Source organism: Schistocerca serialis, chromosome 4 (genome assembly GCF_023864345.2).
Source record: "Schistocerca serialis cubense isolate TAMUIC-IGC-003099 chromosome 4, iqSchSeri2.2, whole genome shotgun sequence".
Classification (NCBI taxonomy): domain Eukaryota; kingdom Metazoa; phylum Arthropoda; class Insecta; order Orthoptera; family Acrididae; genus Schistocerca; species Schistocerca serialis.
In genome coordinates this window covers 87,394,840-87,416,412 of record NC_064641.1, presented here as the reverse complement: position 1 = coordinate 87,416,412, position 21,573 = coordinate 87,394,840, and the positions used below count along the sequence as shown (strand labels likewise).

The 21,573-nt window shown below is 44.9% G+C and overlaps 1 protein-coding gene across 1 annotated transcript; it reads right to left on the bottom strand.

Moving 5' to 3' along the window:
• Positions 1–5,917: 5,917 nt before the first annotated feature.
• Positions 5,918–20,628, bottom strand: LOC126474263 (cuticle protein-like). The gene is made up of 3 exons (XM_050101728.1): positions 20,596–20,628; positions 20,144–20,386; positions 5,918–6,887 (listed from the first exon to the last, which is right to left on the bottom strand). The coding sequence occupies exons 1-3, from the start codon at positions 20,626–20,628 to the stop codon at positions 6,072–6,074; spliced, it is 1,092 nt and encodes a 363-aa protein (XP_049957685.1). The 3' UTR covers positions 5,918–6,071.
• Positions 20,629–21,573: the final 945 nt, after the last annotated feature.

Genomic DNA, 21,573 nt, shown 5'->3' with positions numbered 1-21,573 from the left:
CTTCACAGTACATCGATGTTGTCGCCAGTGGTCGGCGGAAGGTGCACGTGCCCGTCGACCTGGGACCGGACCGCAGCGACGCACGGATGCACGCCAAGACCGTAGGATCCTACGCAGTGCCGTAGGGGACCGCACCGCCACTTCCCAGCAAATTAGGGACACTGTTGCTCCTGGGGTATCGGCGAGGACCTTTCGCAACCGTCTCCATGAAGCTGGGCTACGGTCCCGCAAACCGTTAGGCCGTCTTCCGCTCACGCCCCAACATCGTGCAGCCCGCCTCCAGTGGTGTCGCGACAGGCGTGAATGGAGGGACGAATGGAGACGTGTCGTCTTCAGCGATGAGAGTCGCTTCTGCCTTGGTGCCAATGATGGTCGTATGCGTGTTTGGCGCCGTGCAGGTGAGCGCCACAATCAGGACTGCATACGACCGATGCACACAGGGCCAACACCCGGCATCATGGTGTGGGGAGCGATCTCCTACACTAGCTGTACACCACTGGTGATCGTCGAGGAGACACTGAATAGTGCACGGTACATCCAAACCGTCATCGAACCCATCGTTCTACCATTCCTAGACCGGCAAGGGAACTTGCTGTTCCAACAGGACAATACACGTCCGCATGTATCCCGTGCCGCCCAACGTGCTCTAGAAGGTGTAAGTCAACTACCCTGGCCAGCAAGATCTCCGGATCTGTCCCCCATCGAGCATGTTTGGGACTGGATGAAGCGTCGTCTCACGCGGTCTGCACGTCCAGCACGAACGCTGGTCCAACTGAGGCGCCAGGTGGAAATGGCATGGCAAGCCGTTCCACAGGACTACATCCAGCATCTCTACGATCGTCTCCATGGGAGAATAGCAGCCTGCATTGCTGCGAAAGGTGGATATACACTGTACTAGTGCCGACATTGTGCATGCTCTGTTGCCTGTGTCTATGTGCCTGTGGTTCTGTCAGTGTGATCATGTGATGTATCTGACCCCAGGAATGTGTCAATAAAGTTTCCCCTTCCTGAGACAATGAATTCACGGTGTTCTTATTTCAATTTCCAGGAGTGTATCTTTTTGGTTTGAGATATTGGTTGTTATATCCGCGGACGGATCGCTCGAGGCGCGTCCGAACCTTTCCTGCGCTTCAGGAATCGAGTGGTCGTAAAAATCGTCGTATCTCATAAACAGTTCAAGATACCGAAACGATGATTTTTGGAAATGACAGCAGCAGAAAGGAGTATTTTATCGTATGATTAACACTCGATATGTTTTTGTAAACGCGTGAGCAGAGCGAAAACGGGAATCCCTATAAATTACACCATGAGATTTTGTCCAAATTTTCATAGCCAAACAAAGAGAGAGAAACAGGTAAATGGGGTATCAAACTTACCAGCGTGAGATATAGTTTTGCATGAAAATATTTAACTGTTTGAAAGTAATCAGGGTAATTAACGGAAATTTAATTAACGAGATGAGGAAAAATTGATATAGTTCACGAAAAGTTGCTGCCAAGATATGTAAATGAAGTGTCAAAAATTTCCTCTTTTCAAAGGCTAGCTATTTTGCACATAAAAAAATACATTGGTGCGGTATTTAAATGTCGAAAAGGCTTCCTTCGAATCAAGTACCAAAATTAGCATTTTCGAGAAAGAAAACGTTAGGAAGGCGAACGAGATCATACTTTCTGAATAAAACTTGAAAATAAAAAAATGAAAGAAATCGGTCAAATATTTTATGAAATGATTTGCGTAAAAGAAATAAGTAGAGGAGCGAAACGTTCTATGTGCCTTTGAATGATGCTCGAAATCATGAACAGAAAATGAGGTGCACCAAATGTTTCCCTAATATTTTCTATTTCTTACTTTTAGACAAATCATTTCACAAAACGCTTGACTTTCTTTTCAAAAATCTTGTATGCTTTACTTTTACAGACTATTTAGGTTAATTGAAAGGCTTGGCCTTAACACTGACTGCTGATTAATTACGTTCGCAACATCAAATATCTGTAAAATTTCATGGTTCATTGTAGTTCATTAGACATTTAATGTGTGTGATATACTGGGATAGGTGTGTAGTATACTTAAAGTTCAAGTTCTTTGGGAAGACCTAAAAAATATACTTACCGATGCAGTGTAAACAGTATGCATAAAACTTAGTACACATAATTGTAATAGTCAGTTAAAATATAAGAACCTAGGATCGGATCCATGACTTTTTTTGAAACATCTGAAAGCGTAACGCTACCGCTACACCAGAGATAACTGTTGTTCACCATTGACAATCTGTGTAATTAGGGTAGTCAGTAATGTAGTCAGTCATTCCTCTGCGTTTATTGGCTGTTAAAAGTTCTTGATCATGTAAAAAGCATTAGTCTTTAATTTATTGATGAGTTAGTCGAATGCGCCTCTGCTCATTCACGTGTATCCGAAGAATTCGTCTGGTGATCTTCGTTGTCGATGATATTTGTGAGATTCTCCATGGAGATTCCTCCCTTTGTAAATTTCATGCACAGCATTCCTTTTCGCTGTATTTTCTTAAGTAAACCTAATATCGTAGCCTTACTCTCCAGCTACAGTATTCTACAGGTTAGGGGCGCCGTTTTATAGAAACAGCTGGTTGGCTCTAAGCAGCCATCTTGTAGCGCATTATGGTCGCTCGCACGCAGGACACCCGAGCTTTTCATCCGATCCTGCTAGTTGTCGCTGGAGTGTCGCGAATCCAGAAGTCGCTCTCTGTTGGTCGCTTTGATCGCTTACAGAGGACACGGCCTAAGGCATTCGTCGTAGCGTTGTACCAACATTCCCATACCCTAGTCAGAGAAGGCAGCAGCCACTGCTTTGTACCAATGCTCTACGCAGCCCACCGTCGTACGTGCTAAATTGTTGCCTTCATAGCCATGTCTGGGGCTTATGGTGGGTAATCAAACACTTCCCACTGAAAACGCTGTAGAGTCGTTATGATTTCCCCTGTAGTGCCCAGCTGAGAACTGCCATGAAGAAGGAACCGTATGACAGTTACATTATGTGCAGTGCATTGTTGTCGATTTGCAGTGGGATTTTGGAACATATGCTGTGTGCGAACATTATGAATTACTTCGAAGAAAACGATTTATTAATAGTCAACGTGGATTCTGAAAATATTGTTAATACAACTATGCCTTTGTTCTCGAGAAGTAATGAGTGCTATCGACAGGAGACGTCAAATAGATTCCATATTTTGAAGTTTCTAGGGGGCTTTTGTCACCGTTTCTCACAAATGTCTTGTAATCAAATTGGGTACCTGTAGAGTGTAGCCTGACTTGTGCGACTGGATTCGTGAGATCCTGTCGGAAGAGTCACGGTTCGCAGTAAATGGCGAAAAGTCATCGCGTAAAACAGAAATAATATCTAGTGTTCGCCAAGAAAGTGCTATAGGCGGTCTGCTGTTCGTGCTGTACATAAATAACATGGGAGACAATCTGAGCAGCCCTTTGATTGTTTGCAGATGATGCTGTAATTGATCGTCTTGTAAAGTCGTCAGATGATCAAATCCAATCGAAAAACGATTTAGACAACATGTATGTACGGTGCGAAAAGCGGCAGTTGACTCTAAATAATGAAACGTGTGGAGTCATCGAGATGAATACTACAGGAAATGTGGTGAATGTCGGTTAAGCGATAAATCACAAAAATCTAAACGGTTTGAATACTTTGGCATTACAATTGCGAATATCTCAAATCGGAACGATCATTTAGATAATGCAGACCAAGAGAACGATTTATTGACAGAATACTTTGAAAGTGCAACAGGTCTACTAAAGAGACTGCTTACACCACTATTGTCCGCCCTATCGCACTAACGTTAGAGAAATCACAGTTCGGACAGAAAGATCTAAGTGTTCGTTTTTCCCGCGCGGAGTGAGAGAGTGGAACAATAGAGAAATAGCTTGAAGGTGGTTCCATGAACCCTCTGCTAGGCAGTTAATTGTGACCTGCAGATTAATCATGCAGATGAAGATGCACGAAATCAACGGAAGTCTCTTGGCAGACGCCCGTACTTAACGGGAGACAATATCTTTACGTGGTCACTGTGCGCTCAGAACTGTAAAGAGGGAAGTGACGCGTTCGAGGGGCCATACTAGAGACACAGCGCAATGCATCTGTACCAAGCTTCATCGGATTTTCACTGTGGTTTCCATTTCGCGACCAATAGGGAGTTCCTGGATACCCCTCCTATGTCTCTCATTTTTATGTCTTGTAGTTGTCGTGAGGTTATCTTCTGAAACTCTGGAAGTACACTGCTGGCCATTAAAACTGTTACACCACGAAGATGACGTGCTACAGACGCGAAAGTTAACCGAGGGGAAGAATATGCTGTGATATGCAAATGATTAGCTTTTCAGAGCATTCACACAAGGTTGGCGCCCATTTGAGACACCTACAACGTGCTGACATGAGGAAAGTTTCCAACCGATTTTTCATACACAAACAGCAGTTGACCGGCCTTACCTGGTGAAACGTTGTTGTGATGCCTCGTGTAAGGAGGAGAAATGCGTACCATCACGTTTCCGACTTAAGGTCGGATTGTAACCTATCGCGATTGCGATTTATCGTATCGCGACATTGCCGCTCGCGTTGGTCGAAATCCAATGACTGTTAGCAGAATATGGAATCGGTGGGTTCAGGAGGGTAATACGGAACGCCGTGCTGGATACCAACGGCCTCGTATCCCTAGCAATCGAGAGACAGGCATATTATCCGCATGGCTGTAACGGATCGTGCAGCCACGTCTCGATCCCTGAGTCAACAGATGGCGACGTTTGCAAGACAACAACCATCTGCACGAACAGTTCGACGACGTTTGCAACAGCATGGACTATCAGTTCGGAGGCCATGGCTGCTGTTACCCTTGACGCTATATCACAGACAGGAGCGCCGGCGATGGTGTACTCAACGACGAATCTGGGTGCACGAATGGCAAAACGTCATTTTTTCTGATGAATCCAGGTTCTGTTTACAGCATCATGATAGTCGCATCCGTGTTTGGCGACATCGCGGTGAACGCACACTGGAAGCGTGTATTTGTTATCGCCATACTGGCGTATCAGCCGGCGTGATGGTATGGGGTGCCATTGGTTACACGTCTCGGTCGCCTCTTGTTCGGATTGACGGCACTCTGAACAGCGGACGTTACATTTCAGATGTGTTACGACCCGTGGTTCTACCCTTGATTCGATCCCTGCGAAATCCTACATTTCAGCAGGATAATCCACGACCGCATGAACCAGGTCCTATACGGGCATTTCTGGATACAGAAAATGTTCGACTGCTGCACTGGCCAGCACATTCTCCAGATCCCTCACCAACTGAAAACGTCTGGTCAGTGGTGGCTGATCAACTGGCTCGTCACAATACGCCAGTCACTACTCTTGATGAACTGTGGTATTTTGTTGAAGCTGCATGGGCAGCTGTACCTGTACACGCCATCCAGGCTCTGTTTTCGTGGTCGTGCGGTAGCGTTCTCGCTTCCCGCGCCCTGGTTCCCGGGTTCGATTCCCCGCGGGGTCAGGGATTTTCTCTGCCTCGTGATGACTGGGTGTTGTGTGATGTCCTTAGGTTAGTTAGGTGTAAGTAGTTGTAGGTTCTAGGGGACTGATGACCATAGATGTTAAGTCCCATAGTGCTCAGTACAAGCTCTGTTTGACTCAATGCCCAGGCGTATCAAGGCCGTTATTACGGCCAGAGGTGGTTGTTCTATGTATGCACCCAAATTGCGTGAAAATGTAATCCCATGTAAGTTCTAGTATAATATATTTGTCCAATGAATACCCGTTTATCATCTGCTTTTCTTCTTGGAGTAGCAATTTTAATGGCCAGTAGTGTACATACGAATAACCCTGTACAAACACTTAAGTTATAAGGAAGGATCACTGGAAAAATAACGAAACTGTAATTGTGTTTGCGAAAATAAATTTAATCTGCCTAACTTTGTACAGAGGAAGTCGGCGGCTAGAATGACGCCAGGAGTATTACGATGCCTGGTCCGTTGTAGGTGTGGTGAGCCGTGGTGATCGCGGGACTAGCAGCAGAGTGGCGGTGGTGGGGGTTCAGCCGAAGATGCGGGCCTTGGCCTGCAGGTGGGCGATGGCGTCGGCGGCGCGCGCGGCGGCCACCTCGGGGGTGTACTCGGGCACGCCCTTGTCGTTGATGACGATGTTGGCCTCAGCGGGGGCGGCGGCGATGGCGACGGGGGCGGCGGCGCCCACCGAGTAGCTGATGGCGGGGGCGGCGGCCACGGCGTGGTAGCCGTAGCTGATGGGCGCCAGGTGGCCGATGGGGGCGGCCGCCACCGTCGAGTAGGCGAACGACTTGGCCGGGTTCACGGCCACGACGGCGGGGGCGGAGTAGGCGATGGTGGCGGCCGGCGCGGCGGGGATGACGGCGGGGGCGGCGGGCTCGGGCTCCTCGGGGGCGGCGGCGGCGCGCGCGGCGGCGTCGGCCACGGCGGCGGCGTGGGCGGCCTTAGCCTCGGCCACCTCCGGGGTGTCTTCGACCGGCTTGGGGGCCTCGAGGGCGGGGGCCTCGGGGGCGGCGGGGGCTACGGGCAGGTTGGAGGCGGCGACGCGGAAGCCGTTGACGGCGTCGGCCGTGTAGCGCACGCTCTGCAGCTCGCCCTTCTCGTCCACGTACGAGTAGCCGCCGGCGACGGAGCCGTCGAAGGCGCGCGCCTCCGACTTGGCGGAGAGGCCGCCGTGGTAGCCGTAGCTGTACTGGCCCAGCTCGTCCTGCGCGTGGTACTGCGACGTCAGCGCGACGGGCGCCGCGGCGTAGGCGATGGGTGCGTGGATGGCCGAGTAGGGCAGGGCGCCGTGCAGGAAGCCGGGCCTCGCCACCGCCACCGCCACCAGGGCGCTGAGTACAACCTGCGAACGGAGAAAAGGAACACACCTATCAGCTGGACAGCTCGAGGCGAAACTTTTACACAAAACAGTCTGGAAATCCGCCGCGTTCGGGACTTAGGGGGCGTGGGGTGCAGCATTACCGATCATGGACAAACACCGAACTTGACTTTAGGATAGGTTTAGTTGTAGGACTTAGATTAGGCACTATTTCTAGGAACCTGCAGCGACTAACATCTTGGCCTGCCCAGTGTCAGGGGCACGCTCATTGGGTTTAGATCAATGAGCAAGGCTCTGTAAGTACGTTTATACATTTGACTGACACATATGTAACGCTGCAGGCATTAGTAAGTAGTTAATAGATAGGTTAATTAAGTAATTCACATACAATCAAAATCAACTAATTTTGCCCATTGCAGTTATCCTGTAGCTCGCTTTACTACCTAGTTACTTAAATATAACTTAGGATTTAGCTGCAATTGTAACCATTGTATCATCATCTGGACCCACTACTCATATAAGGTAGTGGGTTAAAACTGTATAATTATTAAGATTTGGAAATAAAGATTTTTTTTTAAAAAAAGCAGGTAAACACTGTCTTACAGTCGGACAGTGTTCGGAGGATTGTGGTGAAACGGTAGCATTCTTCAATTTAGTTTGTTCAGTGTGTAACTTTGTCGACCGGTCAGTGCGTTGTTGCACATGTGTACGTAGAAAGGTGGCTAGGATTTAGATACAGTCGATGATAAGATCATTAGTGAAGCTCAGATTGGGCAAGGATACGGAAAGCAATCGGGTAATGATATGGTTTCTGATGTTCAGCCGAGCTGTTTATGCCATCTTTACGCCCACCATTTCTACAACTGACCCAGAGGTCTTCTTCATGTGCTTGAAATGGTTCAAATGGCTCTGAGCACTATGGGACTCAACTTCTGAGTCTCCTAGAAGTCAGAACTACTTAAACCTAACTAACCTAAGGACATCATATACATCCATGCCCGAGGCAGGATTCGAACCTGCGACCGTAGCGGTCGCGCGGTTTCAGACTGTAGCGCCTAGAACCGCTCGGCCACTCCGGCCGGCTCTTCATGTACTGCGAGATTTGTTATTTTCTGCACTCTCTGAGTAACATCTGTTCGAAATAATGTGAATAAGAACAGGATCATCAGCTCGGCTGAAAACCAGAAAGCGGACCACCAACCAATAACTCCCATAAAATCTGAACTGTCACAATAAATCGACAGTTTTCTCATGACCGTAACTACCCTACATTTGCTTTGGGGAATTAGGGACACCACAGAAAAGTTAAATTTGAATGTCACGTGACTTGGAAACCTGCTGCTCTCAAGTGCGAGCTCAGTGTTGTAATCACCACGTTCCCTAGATGAGAATGGATCAAAAGAACGAGAGCGTGAAGCTCAGTTCCAACAAGTAATGCGTTCGCCATAGGAGCATCCGAGAGAAGGTCCACCTCTGATTGGCTACGAATACTACCACATGTTCTCGTAATGTGAGATACTAAGCAGGGGTTAGAGAGGTAAGCTGAGTGACACACAGTATACCGATTAAAAACTGTACATCATCACTTCTCGTCTATCAGTCCAAATAGTGGCAACTGACTGAAAGAGACAATCAACAAGTGAGTCATCACCTAACTAGCAAACTTAGACACAGAATCGGGTGCTTTAAAGTCATAGAAAACGTGAGTTCCCAAAAGCTTTCCTTCCATTTTAGAGTTTCCTTGGAGATCCTGCTCAGCATGTCAACAGTAGCATGTTCCTTCTCTCACGTAAATAGTTTGCACCCTTCTGTCGACGCTTTGTTAAACAGCGTAACTAATAACGAGTCCACATTATAAGACAGCAGTAAACAATACATACTAAATGTTTTAAGGGTAATATGATTAACTACTTGGTGCAGGCACCATCATTTTATCCGTCAGAAGCCATCTGTACGGCGTGAACTGGTAAAAGTTTGACTCTGGCTTCTCAACACAAACCACTTATCGAAACTGTAACTGTAAACCCGCGATTTTTATGTCAGTTCGCCAGAAAAGTGAAGAAAATAAGACGAGTGCTGCCTGCTGCGTTGAGTATTTTCATTAAATCTGTGAGGGTCTCTGTGAAATTCTCGTGCTAGTCAAACACATCCCTTAACGAACCGCGCCGCTGTTCTTGGAAACTTTTCTGTCTCTTTTTATTACTTCGCTCGGTAAGACGAAGAACTATCAAGAATTGTATAATTATATAGTCATCCGCGGCCAGAGTCAGTTGAGATAAAAGTTTTGTGGTGTGCTTGATAATGGAACCCAAACTGAACAAAAGTCAAGCCATGTTCGTAGGTTTTGTCGACCTGGAAAAAGCTTTCGAGAATGTCAAATGGTGCAAGTGTTCGAAATTCTGAGAAACATAGGGGTACGCTATAGTGGAAGTCGATTAATATATAATACGTACAAGAATCATGGGGTAACAATAACACTGAAAGAGCAAGAACGATGTGCATGGATTAAAAAGGGTGTAAGACAGGGATGCAGTCTTTTGTTCCTACTGTTCAATCTACACATCGAAGATGAAACGACGGAAATAAAAGAAAGGTTCAAGAGTGGAATAAAAATTTAAGGTGAAAGGATATCAATGACAAAATTCACTGGTGATATTGCTATCCTCAATGGACGTAAGGAAGAATTACAGGATCTGCTGAATGGACGAACAGTCTAACGAGTGCGAATATGAAATACGGAAGTCATGAGAAGTACCAGAAATGAGAAGATCAGAATTGGTGATCCCGAAGTAGAAGTTAAGGCACGCTGCTACCTAGGTAGAAAAATAACCAATGACGGAAGGAGCAAGGAGAACACCAAAAGCAAACTAGCACTGGCTAAAAGGGCATTCCTGGCCAAGAAAAGTCTACTATTATCAAACGTAAGCCTTAATTCTAGGAAGAAATTTCTGAGAATGTACGTTTTGAGCACGGCTTTGTATAGTAACAGAATATGGACTGTGGGGTAACCGGAACAGACGTGGTGCTACAGATGACTGTTGAAGATTAGGTGGACTGATAAGGTAAGGAATGAGGAGCTTCTCTGCAGAATCAGTGAGGAAAGGAATATGCGGAAAACACAGACAAGAAGAAGGGACTGGATTACAGGACATCTCTTAAGACATCAGGGATTAACCTCGATGGTACTTTAAGGAGTTGTAGAAGGTAACAGCTGTAAAGGAAACAGAATTTGGAATACATCCAACAAATAATTGAGGGCGCAGGTTGCAATTGGTACTCTGAGGTGAAAAGATTAGTACAGGAGAGGAATTCGTGGGGTGCCACATCAAATCAGTCAGAAGACTGATGACTCACAATAATATTTTTAAAAAATTGCATTCCTAACGGTGCTGAATCGGGCATCTGCCTTCAAGATTTACATGCTCATTCCACATTGTCTCTGCAGACAGATACTCGTGCATTGTTAAAAGTTTTGACATTACTACCGCTGTTCTTTTAGTCTTTTTACACGGGTTATAGTGCGTTTATTTACGTTTATAGTCTATCGACCGTCTTTGAACCAAAATCTGATTCACCTGCGAGTCTCTGCGCACTTAGAAACGATTGTTAACTACATCACCTTAGTATACATTATGCAAAGGTCACTGGAAGGGTTGTCCATTTTGAGATGTGCTGTGTGTTGGGTGCAGCTTACGGCGCTGAGTAGACGCCATGTGTGAGCAGTCTCTTACTGTCAGGTTTGTAGTGAACATGACGGTACATGGCGATTTAACCGACTTTGGACTTGGAATGATAATCGCTGGAAAATGTATAGGTTATGGCACACTGGAGACCACGCGATCATTCGGGATTTCAGTGTCAGCAGTATGTGGGGTGGAGCTTTAGTATTGCAGAGACAATGTTTCCACTCAAGTAAACTGCCGCATAAGACGACCACAGATATTTTACGAGTGGACGTCACGTCGCCTGCTTGTGGTATATACAAGGTGTTTCGAAATTTCTATAACAGGCTTCTAGCCGTTGTAGACGGCACTTACTATGTGAAGTTTTGATAAGAAACTCAAGACGGGAAATGCACCGTTTGGATATAAAATAGGTTTGAACATCAAATCAGTTTCAAGTCTCTGGCTTGACGATGCGTCGTCGTTAGTCGCTGTTGTCATTAAATACAGTACATCACATGCCATTTTCGTCCTACTACAATAGGGGCTGCGAGAGATTGGTACGATCACAACTAGAAGCGTTCACTTGAAATAAGACCGTCTCGATTGCAAAACTTTTTTTTATTTACAGGGGCATCACCAGATTGGCGTAAAAATTAATGTGGAAAATCAGCATTCGTCCAATAATGCCCACATATAGCATTTCCTGTAGGTAAAAAAGATTTTGCAGTTGAGACTTTCGTAACCGGTTGCTGTACCTAGCAACCACTATGGAATGGAACCAATTTCAAGAGGGTTGACTGTGGTCCTCCAAGGATGAGCTGTACTGTCAATTTCGAAGCGGGCGCCCTTCGTTACGTACAAGAGGACACGACAGCGAGTACACGAAACATTGCCCATGCCATAGACTCAGCCTCCGCTGTGTGCATACTGTGAAGCGGAAAGTTGGAAAATGATCTGATCTTGCCGTTTATTTTGCATCCGAATGGTACATTTGCGGACATAGATTACTTACTAAAACTTTATCTACTGAGCCTCCTCTACAACGTCTAGAAGCCTGCAACAGGAATTGTGAAACATCGTGTATATAATAAACAGCAGATGTCCTGTCACACTACTTTGGGACAAGCAAAACGCCACCTTCCCTTGTGACGTTGCCTTCCCAACAAGAACAACTGGAATTCCGCCGCGGCAGCTGCGCGGTCAGCCTACCAGATTGCTGACCAATAGAGTGCGTGTTTGATTCCCGGGTGGGTAGAAAATTTTCTCCAGTGGGGTACTGGACATTAGGTTGTCTTTACGTTCGCAAGAAAATCGTCTTCAGTACCCCATGGTATCGTCTCTTCATTACTGAGATGGCTGAATGGGCACGACCAGACAGCCAAGAAACTGAAAGGAAAAAAAAAAAATAACATCTGAGCATTGCTTGCTTGGAGTTCTTCAGTCCAGTATCTCGTACGCATGTATTTTGTTTACTAGTTTTTTTTTTAATGGTTAGTTGTATTTCGTCGTAGCGGACGTCACATGACATCCGTAGAAGTTCGTTGTTGATCTTTTCACTCATTTTTTTCATTGCAGAGGCCAACCAGCTCTCTGACCGAACACGCTGAGCTACCGTGCCGGCGTTGCTTGCGTGGAGTTCTTCAGTCCAGTATCCCGTACCCACGTATTTTGCTTACTAGAAGACGGTGTAGAATTGTATCGGAAGCTTCTGAAAGTCAAGAAACTCGACATCAGTCTGAGTTCTGCCGTGTACTGCCTTCCGGATCTCACGAACAGGGGAAGCTGGGTCGTCTACATCTACATGGTTACCCTGCAATTCACCATTAAGTGCGCGGCAGAGGGTTCATCTAACCACATTCAAGCTGTTTCTCTACAGTTCCAGTCTCTAACAGCGCGCGGGAAAAACAAGCTCTTAAATATTTCTGTGCGAGCTCTGATTTCTCTTATTTTATCGTGATGATCATTTCTCGCTATGTAGGTGGTAACCAACAGAATATTTTCGCATTCGGAGGAGAAAGTTGGTGATCGTAATTTTAGGAGAAGATTCTGCCGCTACGGAAAACGTCTTTGTTTTAATGACTGTCACTCTAATTCACGCATCACGTCCGTTGCATTCTCTCACCTTATTCGCGATAGTAAAAAACGAGCTGCCCTTTTTTGATCTTTTTCGATGTCCTCCGTCACTCCTATCAGACGCGGATCATGTTCTTATACAGCGGTTATCTGATAAGAGAATAAATCGAAATACAGAGCCACTGACACTTATTCAACAATGGTTTGCTGGCGGTGTTCAATTACGCACGGTGCGTACGTTGGTTTTTGAAATGAGATTCTTTTGAATAATAAATCATTGTGATATTGTCGATCACTGTGCTCTCGTCGAGCTCTTCACCATTCTTATTTGTTGGTTTGGATTCCCAACTGACACTATAGCACCTAAAATCATTCGTCTCTATCGTGTCTTGGTTATCCAAACGCTAGAAGGTTCATGGAAACGAAAAGTTTACGTCTGTTGGTTTGTACATTGAAGCATCGGACACATAAGACAGTCCTGTAACCCAGGAGAAACGTGGTGTACGCAGTCTCTTTAGTCGATCTGTTGCATTTTCTAAATGTTCTGCTAATAAATGGCAGTCTTTGGTTTGCTTTACCCACACCATTACCTATGTGATGGTTCCAATTGAAATTATCCGTGGCTGTAATATCTAAGTATTCACTCGAATTTACAGCCATTAGATTTGTGCGATTTATCGTGTAACCGAAATTTAGCCGATTTCTTTTAGTTATTAAGTGGATAGCTTTACACTTTTCATTATTTAGAGTCAATTGACACCTTTTGCACCATACAGATATCTTGTCTAAATCATTTTGCAATTGGTTTTTATCATCTGACGACTTTAGTAGACGGTAAATGACAGCATTATCTGCAAACAATCTAAGACGGCTACTCAGATTGTCTACTAATTCGTGTACACTTTCGGTGCTTTTGGGAACCATTTTGATTCTTACATGCGAATTGTTTGCACTACAAAAAGAAACACTGGAGTTTGTTCTTGATTGTGCAGCAGTTTCTCTTGTCCAAGATAAGAGAAAATTACAAATGCGAAACCTTAGCTGCAAAGTCAGTGCCATCTTTGAAAGCTAAAAATAATTGAATTTTGGCAGAATGGAGAAGCACGCATTAGCTGAGAAACGGGATAACGCGAATAAGGCGACAATGCCACTGTCCGCAAGATAGCCTCGAACGCCACCGACGCCGCGACCTTGAAGCGGAGACGCAGGCGCTTCCGTAACACAGAATCGCGTCACGACTTCTCGGAGCTACCGGGACTCGAAGGGAGACGGCCGGCAACCCGAGCGGCCGCCGCCGCCCTGCTCCGTTACAGCGGGAGCGGCAGAAATAGCCCCGTCCGGACGGCCGTGAGCGTCTTCCGCCCGGCAAGGGCGACGACACGCGCCAGCGAACCACGGCTGTCTGCAGGTCTGGATCCCCACCGCCTCCACCCACCTGTCTCCCTCCACCGCACCGCACCCCTCTTCTTTGGATTTCTATGACGGTTTTTCTACACTTGGGCAATTTTCAATCAGATACAAGTGTGTTCGCAGCTTAGCCACTTTCTAGCAGTATTGAACCTGTGTTATTTACTTTCAATTTTTTTTAAACCTTCACCCAAGTATTTCAAGTACATCGGTTTCCGTGGGAGCCCATCGACGGGAAAGCAGAGTACAAGTTCTACTTTCATCACGGATATTGTCTAGGAATTTAAAGATTGTTGTTGTTGTGGTCTTCAGTCCTGAGACTGGTTTGATGCAGCTCTCCATGCTACTCTATCTTGTGCAAGCTTCTTCATCTCCCAGTACCTACTGCAACCTACATTCTTCTGAATCTGCTTAGTGTATTCATCTCTTGGTCTCCCCCTACGATTTTTACCCTCCACGCTGCCCTCCAATACTAAATTGGTGATCCCTTGATGCCTCAGAACATGTCCTACCAACCGATCCCTTCTTCTGGTCAAGTTGTGTCACAAACTTCTCTTCTCCCCAATCCTATTCAATACTTCCTCATTAGTTCTGTGATCTACCCATCTAATCTTCAGCATTTAAAGATTAGAATATACAAAACTATTATTCTACCAGTTATGTTGTATGGGTGTGAGACTTGGTCTCTCACTGTGCAAAATGAAAAGCCGTTTAGAGTATTTGAAAACAAAATTTTGAGGAAAATTTTCAGAGCAAAAAGGGATGATATTAGCGGAGAGTGGCGAAAACTGCATAACGAAGAGGTTCACGAACTCTATTCAAGTCCTGACATAATCAGCATTACTAAATCACGTAGGCTGCGATGGGCGGGTCACGTAGCTCGAAAGGATGAGGGCAGGGCAGCGCGCAGAGTACTGGCAGGGCACTTAGAGGGAAAACGTCCTGTGGGGACACCGAGGCGTAGATGGGGGGACAATGTGAAGGCTGAATTGAGGAGCCTAGGTATTGAAGGTGAATGGAAGGTAATAGCCTAGAGACAGGGACAGATGGCGAAAATACATTGCTGCGGTAATGGGCTCTCGAGTCCGGTATGACCAGTGAGAAAGAAAGAAAGAATTTATACTACATACATTTTCAGTATTTTCAGTAAATTGATTCCTTCACCAAAAACAGACTCCCTCCCAACATTTATCCAGCTGAGTTTGTGATCCGTCTCTAATGGACGCTGTCTAAAGATTATGTTCCGTACCTTCTCCATACTCCGTATCTTGTATCATGCTGTCTGACTGTAGCGAGGGGGAAACTTTTGTCATTCCTTCTCTGCGTTAACTGCAAGCTTGATCCATCATAGACTTCTTGCTCGTCACATGTCGATTGGTGTCAGTTGATTAGACCAGCATTTGTGAAGGCAACTCAAGGAAAGTGTCTGCACATCGTTCTCATGATTCGTACTTCTGGAAACTGAACTTACACAATAACTTTTTTTTCATAACGTAGAAGTGGATAAAATTTGCGCTGTACAGAGAGTACATAAAGTCTCAAATATTGAAGCCTAAATTTCTGTTTCATGAAAGAAACATTTTTAACCGCCCTTTCGTCAATCCCAGTTATGTTCAGAAGCTTTATTATTTTTATTTACGTGTTCTACCTATGACGCTTCAGAGGTAATTCAACTATGGACAGTTTCCTCTACAGTTTAGACTGCGAAATATTTTTTTCTTGTGAGATAATATTAAAAGTGAATTCATTATTGTATGCAGGTTGACTTACTACTCCTACGAAAGATATACACTTTGGCAGCAGTTGCAGAAATTCATAGTTTTTTCTACGACCACTGTAGTATCACATACAAATAAGAATAATAGAGCAAACCTAACAAGTTGTTTCGCATGAACCAATTTGGAAAACTCGATAAACTACCTCAGGCTGTCAAAACACTACAGTCTTGTCTTCTCCATTCAGGAGTATCAGTTGATTCACCGATTGGCTGCCTCTATCAAGAATAAGTTTGTCAGACTTTAAATCAGGATGAGTATTGCACTGCCATAGAAAACTAAGCATCTTTTAATGTTGTGACAGCGAACGTTACAGATGATTTTTGTTACGTGGATATTTTTTGTTACTTTCTAAACTATGCTTACGAGTAACAGCCGACTGTCTTGTACCACGTAGAAGAACGCGTTCCACAACTGCCACAATAATCAAACTTTTCCGTAGTGGATTGCCTGACCTGTCAGTACAATATTTACAGCGGGCGAATTCCTCATCTCAACTACGTTCCAGCATGGCTGACGGCCATGACTCACGCAGCGATAAATTTCTTTAAAGATTCTCTGGCACATCTGCAGTGGAGCTTAGCCCCACCTACAGATAAACAACTTAATATATGTTCAGACGTCCTTCACTGGATCGCCGACTACTGTAGTCGACCTTGCCCAGTTTTTGACCCGTGTATTGAGTGCAAGGATGTATTCAGATCTTCGCCCACGATTGCGTAAGAAATACATTACGGTGTAGCTATCCATGATCTATATTAATGTGGGCGAATGCTGAATCGGGTATCTTGAGTGTCCCCAAATGAGTCTGGTATAGTGGACTTTTTAACAGTTCCCTATCATCTCCTTTTCACAAAAAACCCTTTCCCGATATCCAAACAAAAAAATCATTTTTAGCTGAATAATACACAAACGTCTTAATAAAGGAAAGTACAGATGGTTCTTCTAACTTGCAACGATCGAGTTACGCGCATGAGCACAAACGGATCATCCAGAATTTCAAAGTTATACAAAGGGTGACGGAAAAAATAATGGTAATCTTGAAGTGGGGCAGCAAGACAGTATAAATTCCTAGTATAAATTATAGAAACTGACTGTATGAAACAGGCAGAACATATTTGGATGCTACTGTAATTCAGAGTCCATGTTAAACTGTAGGACCTCCCTATAACTGGCTGGGCCAATCAGTTTAAAGGTCCGAGCAAGGCAACGGCATACCACTTCCAATAGGACAATGCCTACGAAAGCACTATTGTTTTCAAACCAACCTTCGGTTTGCTAACAACGTTACCTTAAACTTAACAGTTGAAGAATCAAGACAGTGCATACAGCTTGAAGAAACTTGTATCCAGTAGCCGACAAAGATAGCTTGGTTTCAATTCTCACGAACCTGAGATCAATGTATGCCGGTTGTGAAGCTAGTTAGTAGTCAGCATCACCAAATAAACAGCAAGTTGTCGCTCTTTACTACACTACCTTACTGGGACTGATAACGTCCATTTCTTGGAAAATAAAACTTCTCGAAAGAAAATGGTTTCATTTGCGATCCAGTAATAGCTCGTATAAGGAATTAGACTAGCCTCGTTGTTACAAGACGTTCTTCTGTCATTACATCTGCCGTTGAACGCTAGGAACCTATGAAACTGTTTTTTTGTACCGAATTATCTTTCATAGAATACGAAGAGTACATGGATATATAACATGTAAGCTCAGGTCATGAAACTACTTCAATGTTGCACCTGAGTATTATCTGCCAGAGAGTGATACTGCAGTCCCAATTAATCCTGATCTGTAGCATAGCCCGAGGTCTAGGTTATGCTGGAAAATGGTAGTTTGGTGTGAGTTGGCGAATGCAACGAAAGTGAATGCAAAGGAGAAAATATGGTATAATACTAACCCGTAGACGCACTTTGCCCTATTTACTGCACTTTAGTTACAGATTTTAAAAACTACGGGATAATTTGAAACAGCCTATATTAGAAAATGAACGAGTACCCGACGAGTCTGTTGATACCTTTTCGAAAAGTGGAGGGAGTTCACCCATCAGTTTATTATCTCCGAATGAAATAAGCAGGAAGTTTCTCTTAATGAAACTACTTAGTTTGCTGAATTAATAACTACACGAAGATTGTGGGGACTACACAGACTCAAATTTGAGCAAAATAAAGTCAGGTACTCCTTCCACAACTGTGTATCGTATGACACAACAGTATTCGAGACATCGTAGGACGAACGACACAATAAATCAAGTTTTGTAACTGTGCATTAAATTGTTATGTTAGTACAGTAGAAAGAAATGCTAGAAGTCAATAGATCAGGTATCGCGGTTTTTCGTCAGTGAACAAAGATTTCACATTAGGGGACTTAACGTCATCATAGCGATGTATTGCAGTTGTCAAAATGCTAGCGAAGTCACATCGCCCTCCTTTCGTCTTGACAGTATTTCCCCTGGTTTTCCGAATGCCACTGAATGAAAGTTTCAGCGGATTTCAGTTCTGGTCTCTGTCTCTGTCCGGTCAGCCGTTGCGTTCCGTCGGCAACGGACTTTGAATTCGAATGGAAGATGAACTGTAAACTATGCCCCTCTGGGTCGTCCTTCAATCAAATATTTCATTGAATTGCGGAAGATGTTTCTGAAAAAGTATACTAGGTTCAAATGGGACTTAACATCTGAGGTCATCAGTCCCCTAGAACTTAGAACTGCTTAAATCTGACTAACCTAAGTACATCACACACATCCATACCCGAGGCAGAATTCGAACCTGCGACCGTAGCAACAGCGTGGTTCCGGACTCAAGCGCCTAGAACCGCTCGACCACAGCGGCCGGCTCAAGTATACTCGGTTCAAATGGTCCTGAGCACTATGGGACTTAACACCTGGGGTCATCAGTCCCCTAGAACTTAGAACTACTTAAACCTAACTAACCTAAGGACATCACACACATCCATGCCCAAGGCAGGATTCGAACCTGCGACCATAGCGGTCACGCGGTACCAGACTGAAGCGCCTAGAACCGCTCGGCTACACCGGCCGGCGTGGTGTGACAAAAATATAAATAATTGTAAATGTAAGGTAAATTATAAATGTAATGCTCGTAAATAGTCGACAAGATCTACTACTTTTCGAATACACTATTGGCGACGAACCATTTGAAACAGTAACTACTGTGAAATATCCAGGAGCATCCATGCAGAGCGACATAAAGCGATAACATAAAACAAATAGTGGGGAAAGCAGGTGCCATACTGAGATTCTTTTGGAGAATTAAGTCATCCACGAAAGAGATGCCTTACCAGAAACTCGTTCGACCGATTGTTGAGTATTGTTCATCGGTCTGGGAGCGTTACCAAATTCAATTAATGGTAAAGAGAGAGACTGAGAAGAGCGGCGCCTTTCGTCAGTGATTGTGTTCAAAAATGGTTCAAATGGCTCTGAGCACTATGGGACTTAACTTCTGAGGTCATCAGTCACCTAGAACTTAGAACTACTTAAACCTAACTAACCTAAGGATATCACACAGTGATTTTGTAGTCGGCGCTAGGGTGTTGCGGAGATGCTGAACAAACTCCAGTGGTGGACACTGCAAGATAGGCGTTGTGCCTCGCGGAGAGGCTTACTGCTAAAATTTCGAGAACGTACGATCCAAGAACAGTCGGACAACACATTACTTCCACCAGATACTTCTCACGAAATGATCGTGGCCAGAATAAAGAAAATAGAGCTCATGCCGAACTTTAGCGACAGTCATCCTTCCCTCGGGCCATTCCCCAATGGAACAGCAAAGTGGGGAAAAGATAGTGGTAGCACACGCTCCATAAGGTGGCTTGAGGAGTGTAGACGTAGTTGTGGAAACATGTTGAAAATTAATGAAAAGTATAAAATGAAGAGCTTCTCAACAATCACCATCAGAAGACTTTAGTGAGACCTTTTGAGGTAGTCAAGAGTAGTTACTTGGTACAGTGAAGGTCGTAGAATTGCAAAATTGTAGAGGCGGCAAAGATTGTATATGAAATTCTGAGTGCAGTGGGTAAGTGAATCAGTACAAGATAGATAGAGTAGTAAGAGCAGTTGCTTGGTGCAGTAAAGGTCGTAGAATTACGAAATTGTAGAGGCGGCAAAGATTGTATATGAAATTCTGAGTGCAGTGGGTAAGTGAATCAGTAAAAGATAGGTAGAGTAGCAGAATTACATCGAACATGCATAAATACTAATGGATGTAAAAAATGATAGTGGGTCAGACTCATTCTGTTGGCGTGCTGATGATGAAATTTTGGAGCCGAAAAGAGACGTTGAGGGGTGAAGCTAGAGATACTGCATAGCTGGAAGAGACGACGCTGCGCAGAGGACGGTGCGACTCACCAGGAGCTTGGCCATGTGTGATGTGATGTGAGCGCGGCGCTGCTGAGACGGTCCCAGTACTCGCTGCTGCGGAAGAGTGCCGTCCGAGAGCCGGACCGCCCCTTTTATAGTCTGGGGCGGCGCCGCCGGGACGCGGGCTCGGGATGCGGCGGTCTGCAGGGCGGAGCGTGGATCGCCGTCCCCACAGCCGCCGCCGCCGCCGCCGCCGCCGCCAAGGTCGCCGCCTCCGACCGCACACACCAACTTTTGGCATCAATTTCTCCGGATCGGCCCACTAGCCACAGGCGGTGTCCTCCAACTCGAGGATGGCCTCACCGGATTATAAACTGGCTGCATAAATATACTTTGATCGGTTTACCGTGCATAAACCTCGAGCTTCCGGGCTTCGTAATTCGATAAGCTGACCGCTACCAACCCGTGGCAGCACAAAGCCAAAGGACGGTGTAACTTACTCTCCCTCTGAAGTCAGTGACCCTATGAGACATTGTCTCTTCCCAAAGCAAGCATCTCCTTTGTGGCACAAAGTCGCTCGCTATTGTAGCATGCGATATGATGCAATCGGCATGAGGTTCGGGACTAGCGAGTTAGGTCCATGTTGTGATGTAACAAAATAAAAGTGATGTTGTTATTCACTGGAAAAGTTGGAATTTGACATTTCGCTTACTGTTTTATCAATCACAATTGGCATAAAAATCATGGGTTGACCATTCTCATAAAATATTGCATTATGAAATGTGAATAGTCTTTACTTGCAGTTTCGCGTGGCTTGAAGCAGACACAGCTAGCGTGCTATTGATTAAGAAATTGCATTATGGTCTTTGTAATTACTTTGTAAGTAGGCTGTTTAGGCTTTTTTTATTGGTAACGTCACGTAGCGCTCTGTATGAAAATAAATGGCTGTGCTGTGTGCAGTCTGTGGCTGGTTTGCATTGTTGTTTGCTATTGTAGTGTTGGGCAGCTTGATGTGAACAGCGCGTAGCGTTGCGCAGTTGGAGGTGGGCCGCCAGCAGTGGTGGATGTGGGGAGAGAGATGGCGGACTTTTGAGAGCGGATGATCTGGACGTGTGTCCATCAGAGACAGTAAATTTGCAAGACTGGATGTCATGAACTGATATATATATATATATTATGACTTTTGAACACTATTAAGGTAAATACAGTGTTTGTTCTTTATCAAAATCTTTCATTTGCTAACTATGCCTATCAGTAGTTAGTGCCTTCATTAGTTAGAATCTTATATTTAGCTGGCAGTAGTGGCGCTCGCTGTATTGCAGTAGTTCGAGTAACGAAGATTTTTGTGAGGTAAGTGATTGATGAAAGGTATAGATTATTGTTAGTCAGGGCCATTGTAGGGATTTTTGAAAGTCAGATTGCGTTGCACTAAAAATATTGGGTGTCAGTTTGGTGTTGATCAGAATAGGCAAAGAGCG

Coding starts and splice junctions, on each gene's coding strand:
- LOC126474263 (XM_050101728.1), bottom strand. CDS start 20,628: ATGTCTCATAGGGTCACTGACTTCAGAGGGAGA. Junction 20,387..20,595: donor TCACTGACTTCAGAGGGAGA/GTAAGTTACACC, acceptor TGATGCCAAAAG/TTGGTGTGTGCGGTCGGAGG. Junction 6,888..20,143: donor CACACATGGCCAAGCTCCTG/GTGAGTCGCACC, acceptor CTCCGTTCGCAG/GTTGTACTCAGCGCCCTGGT.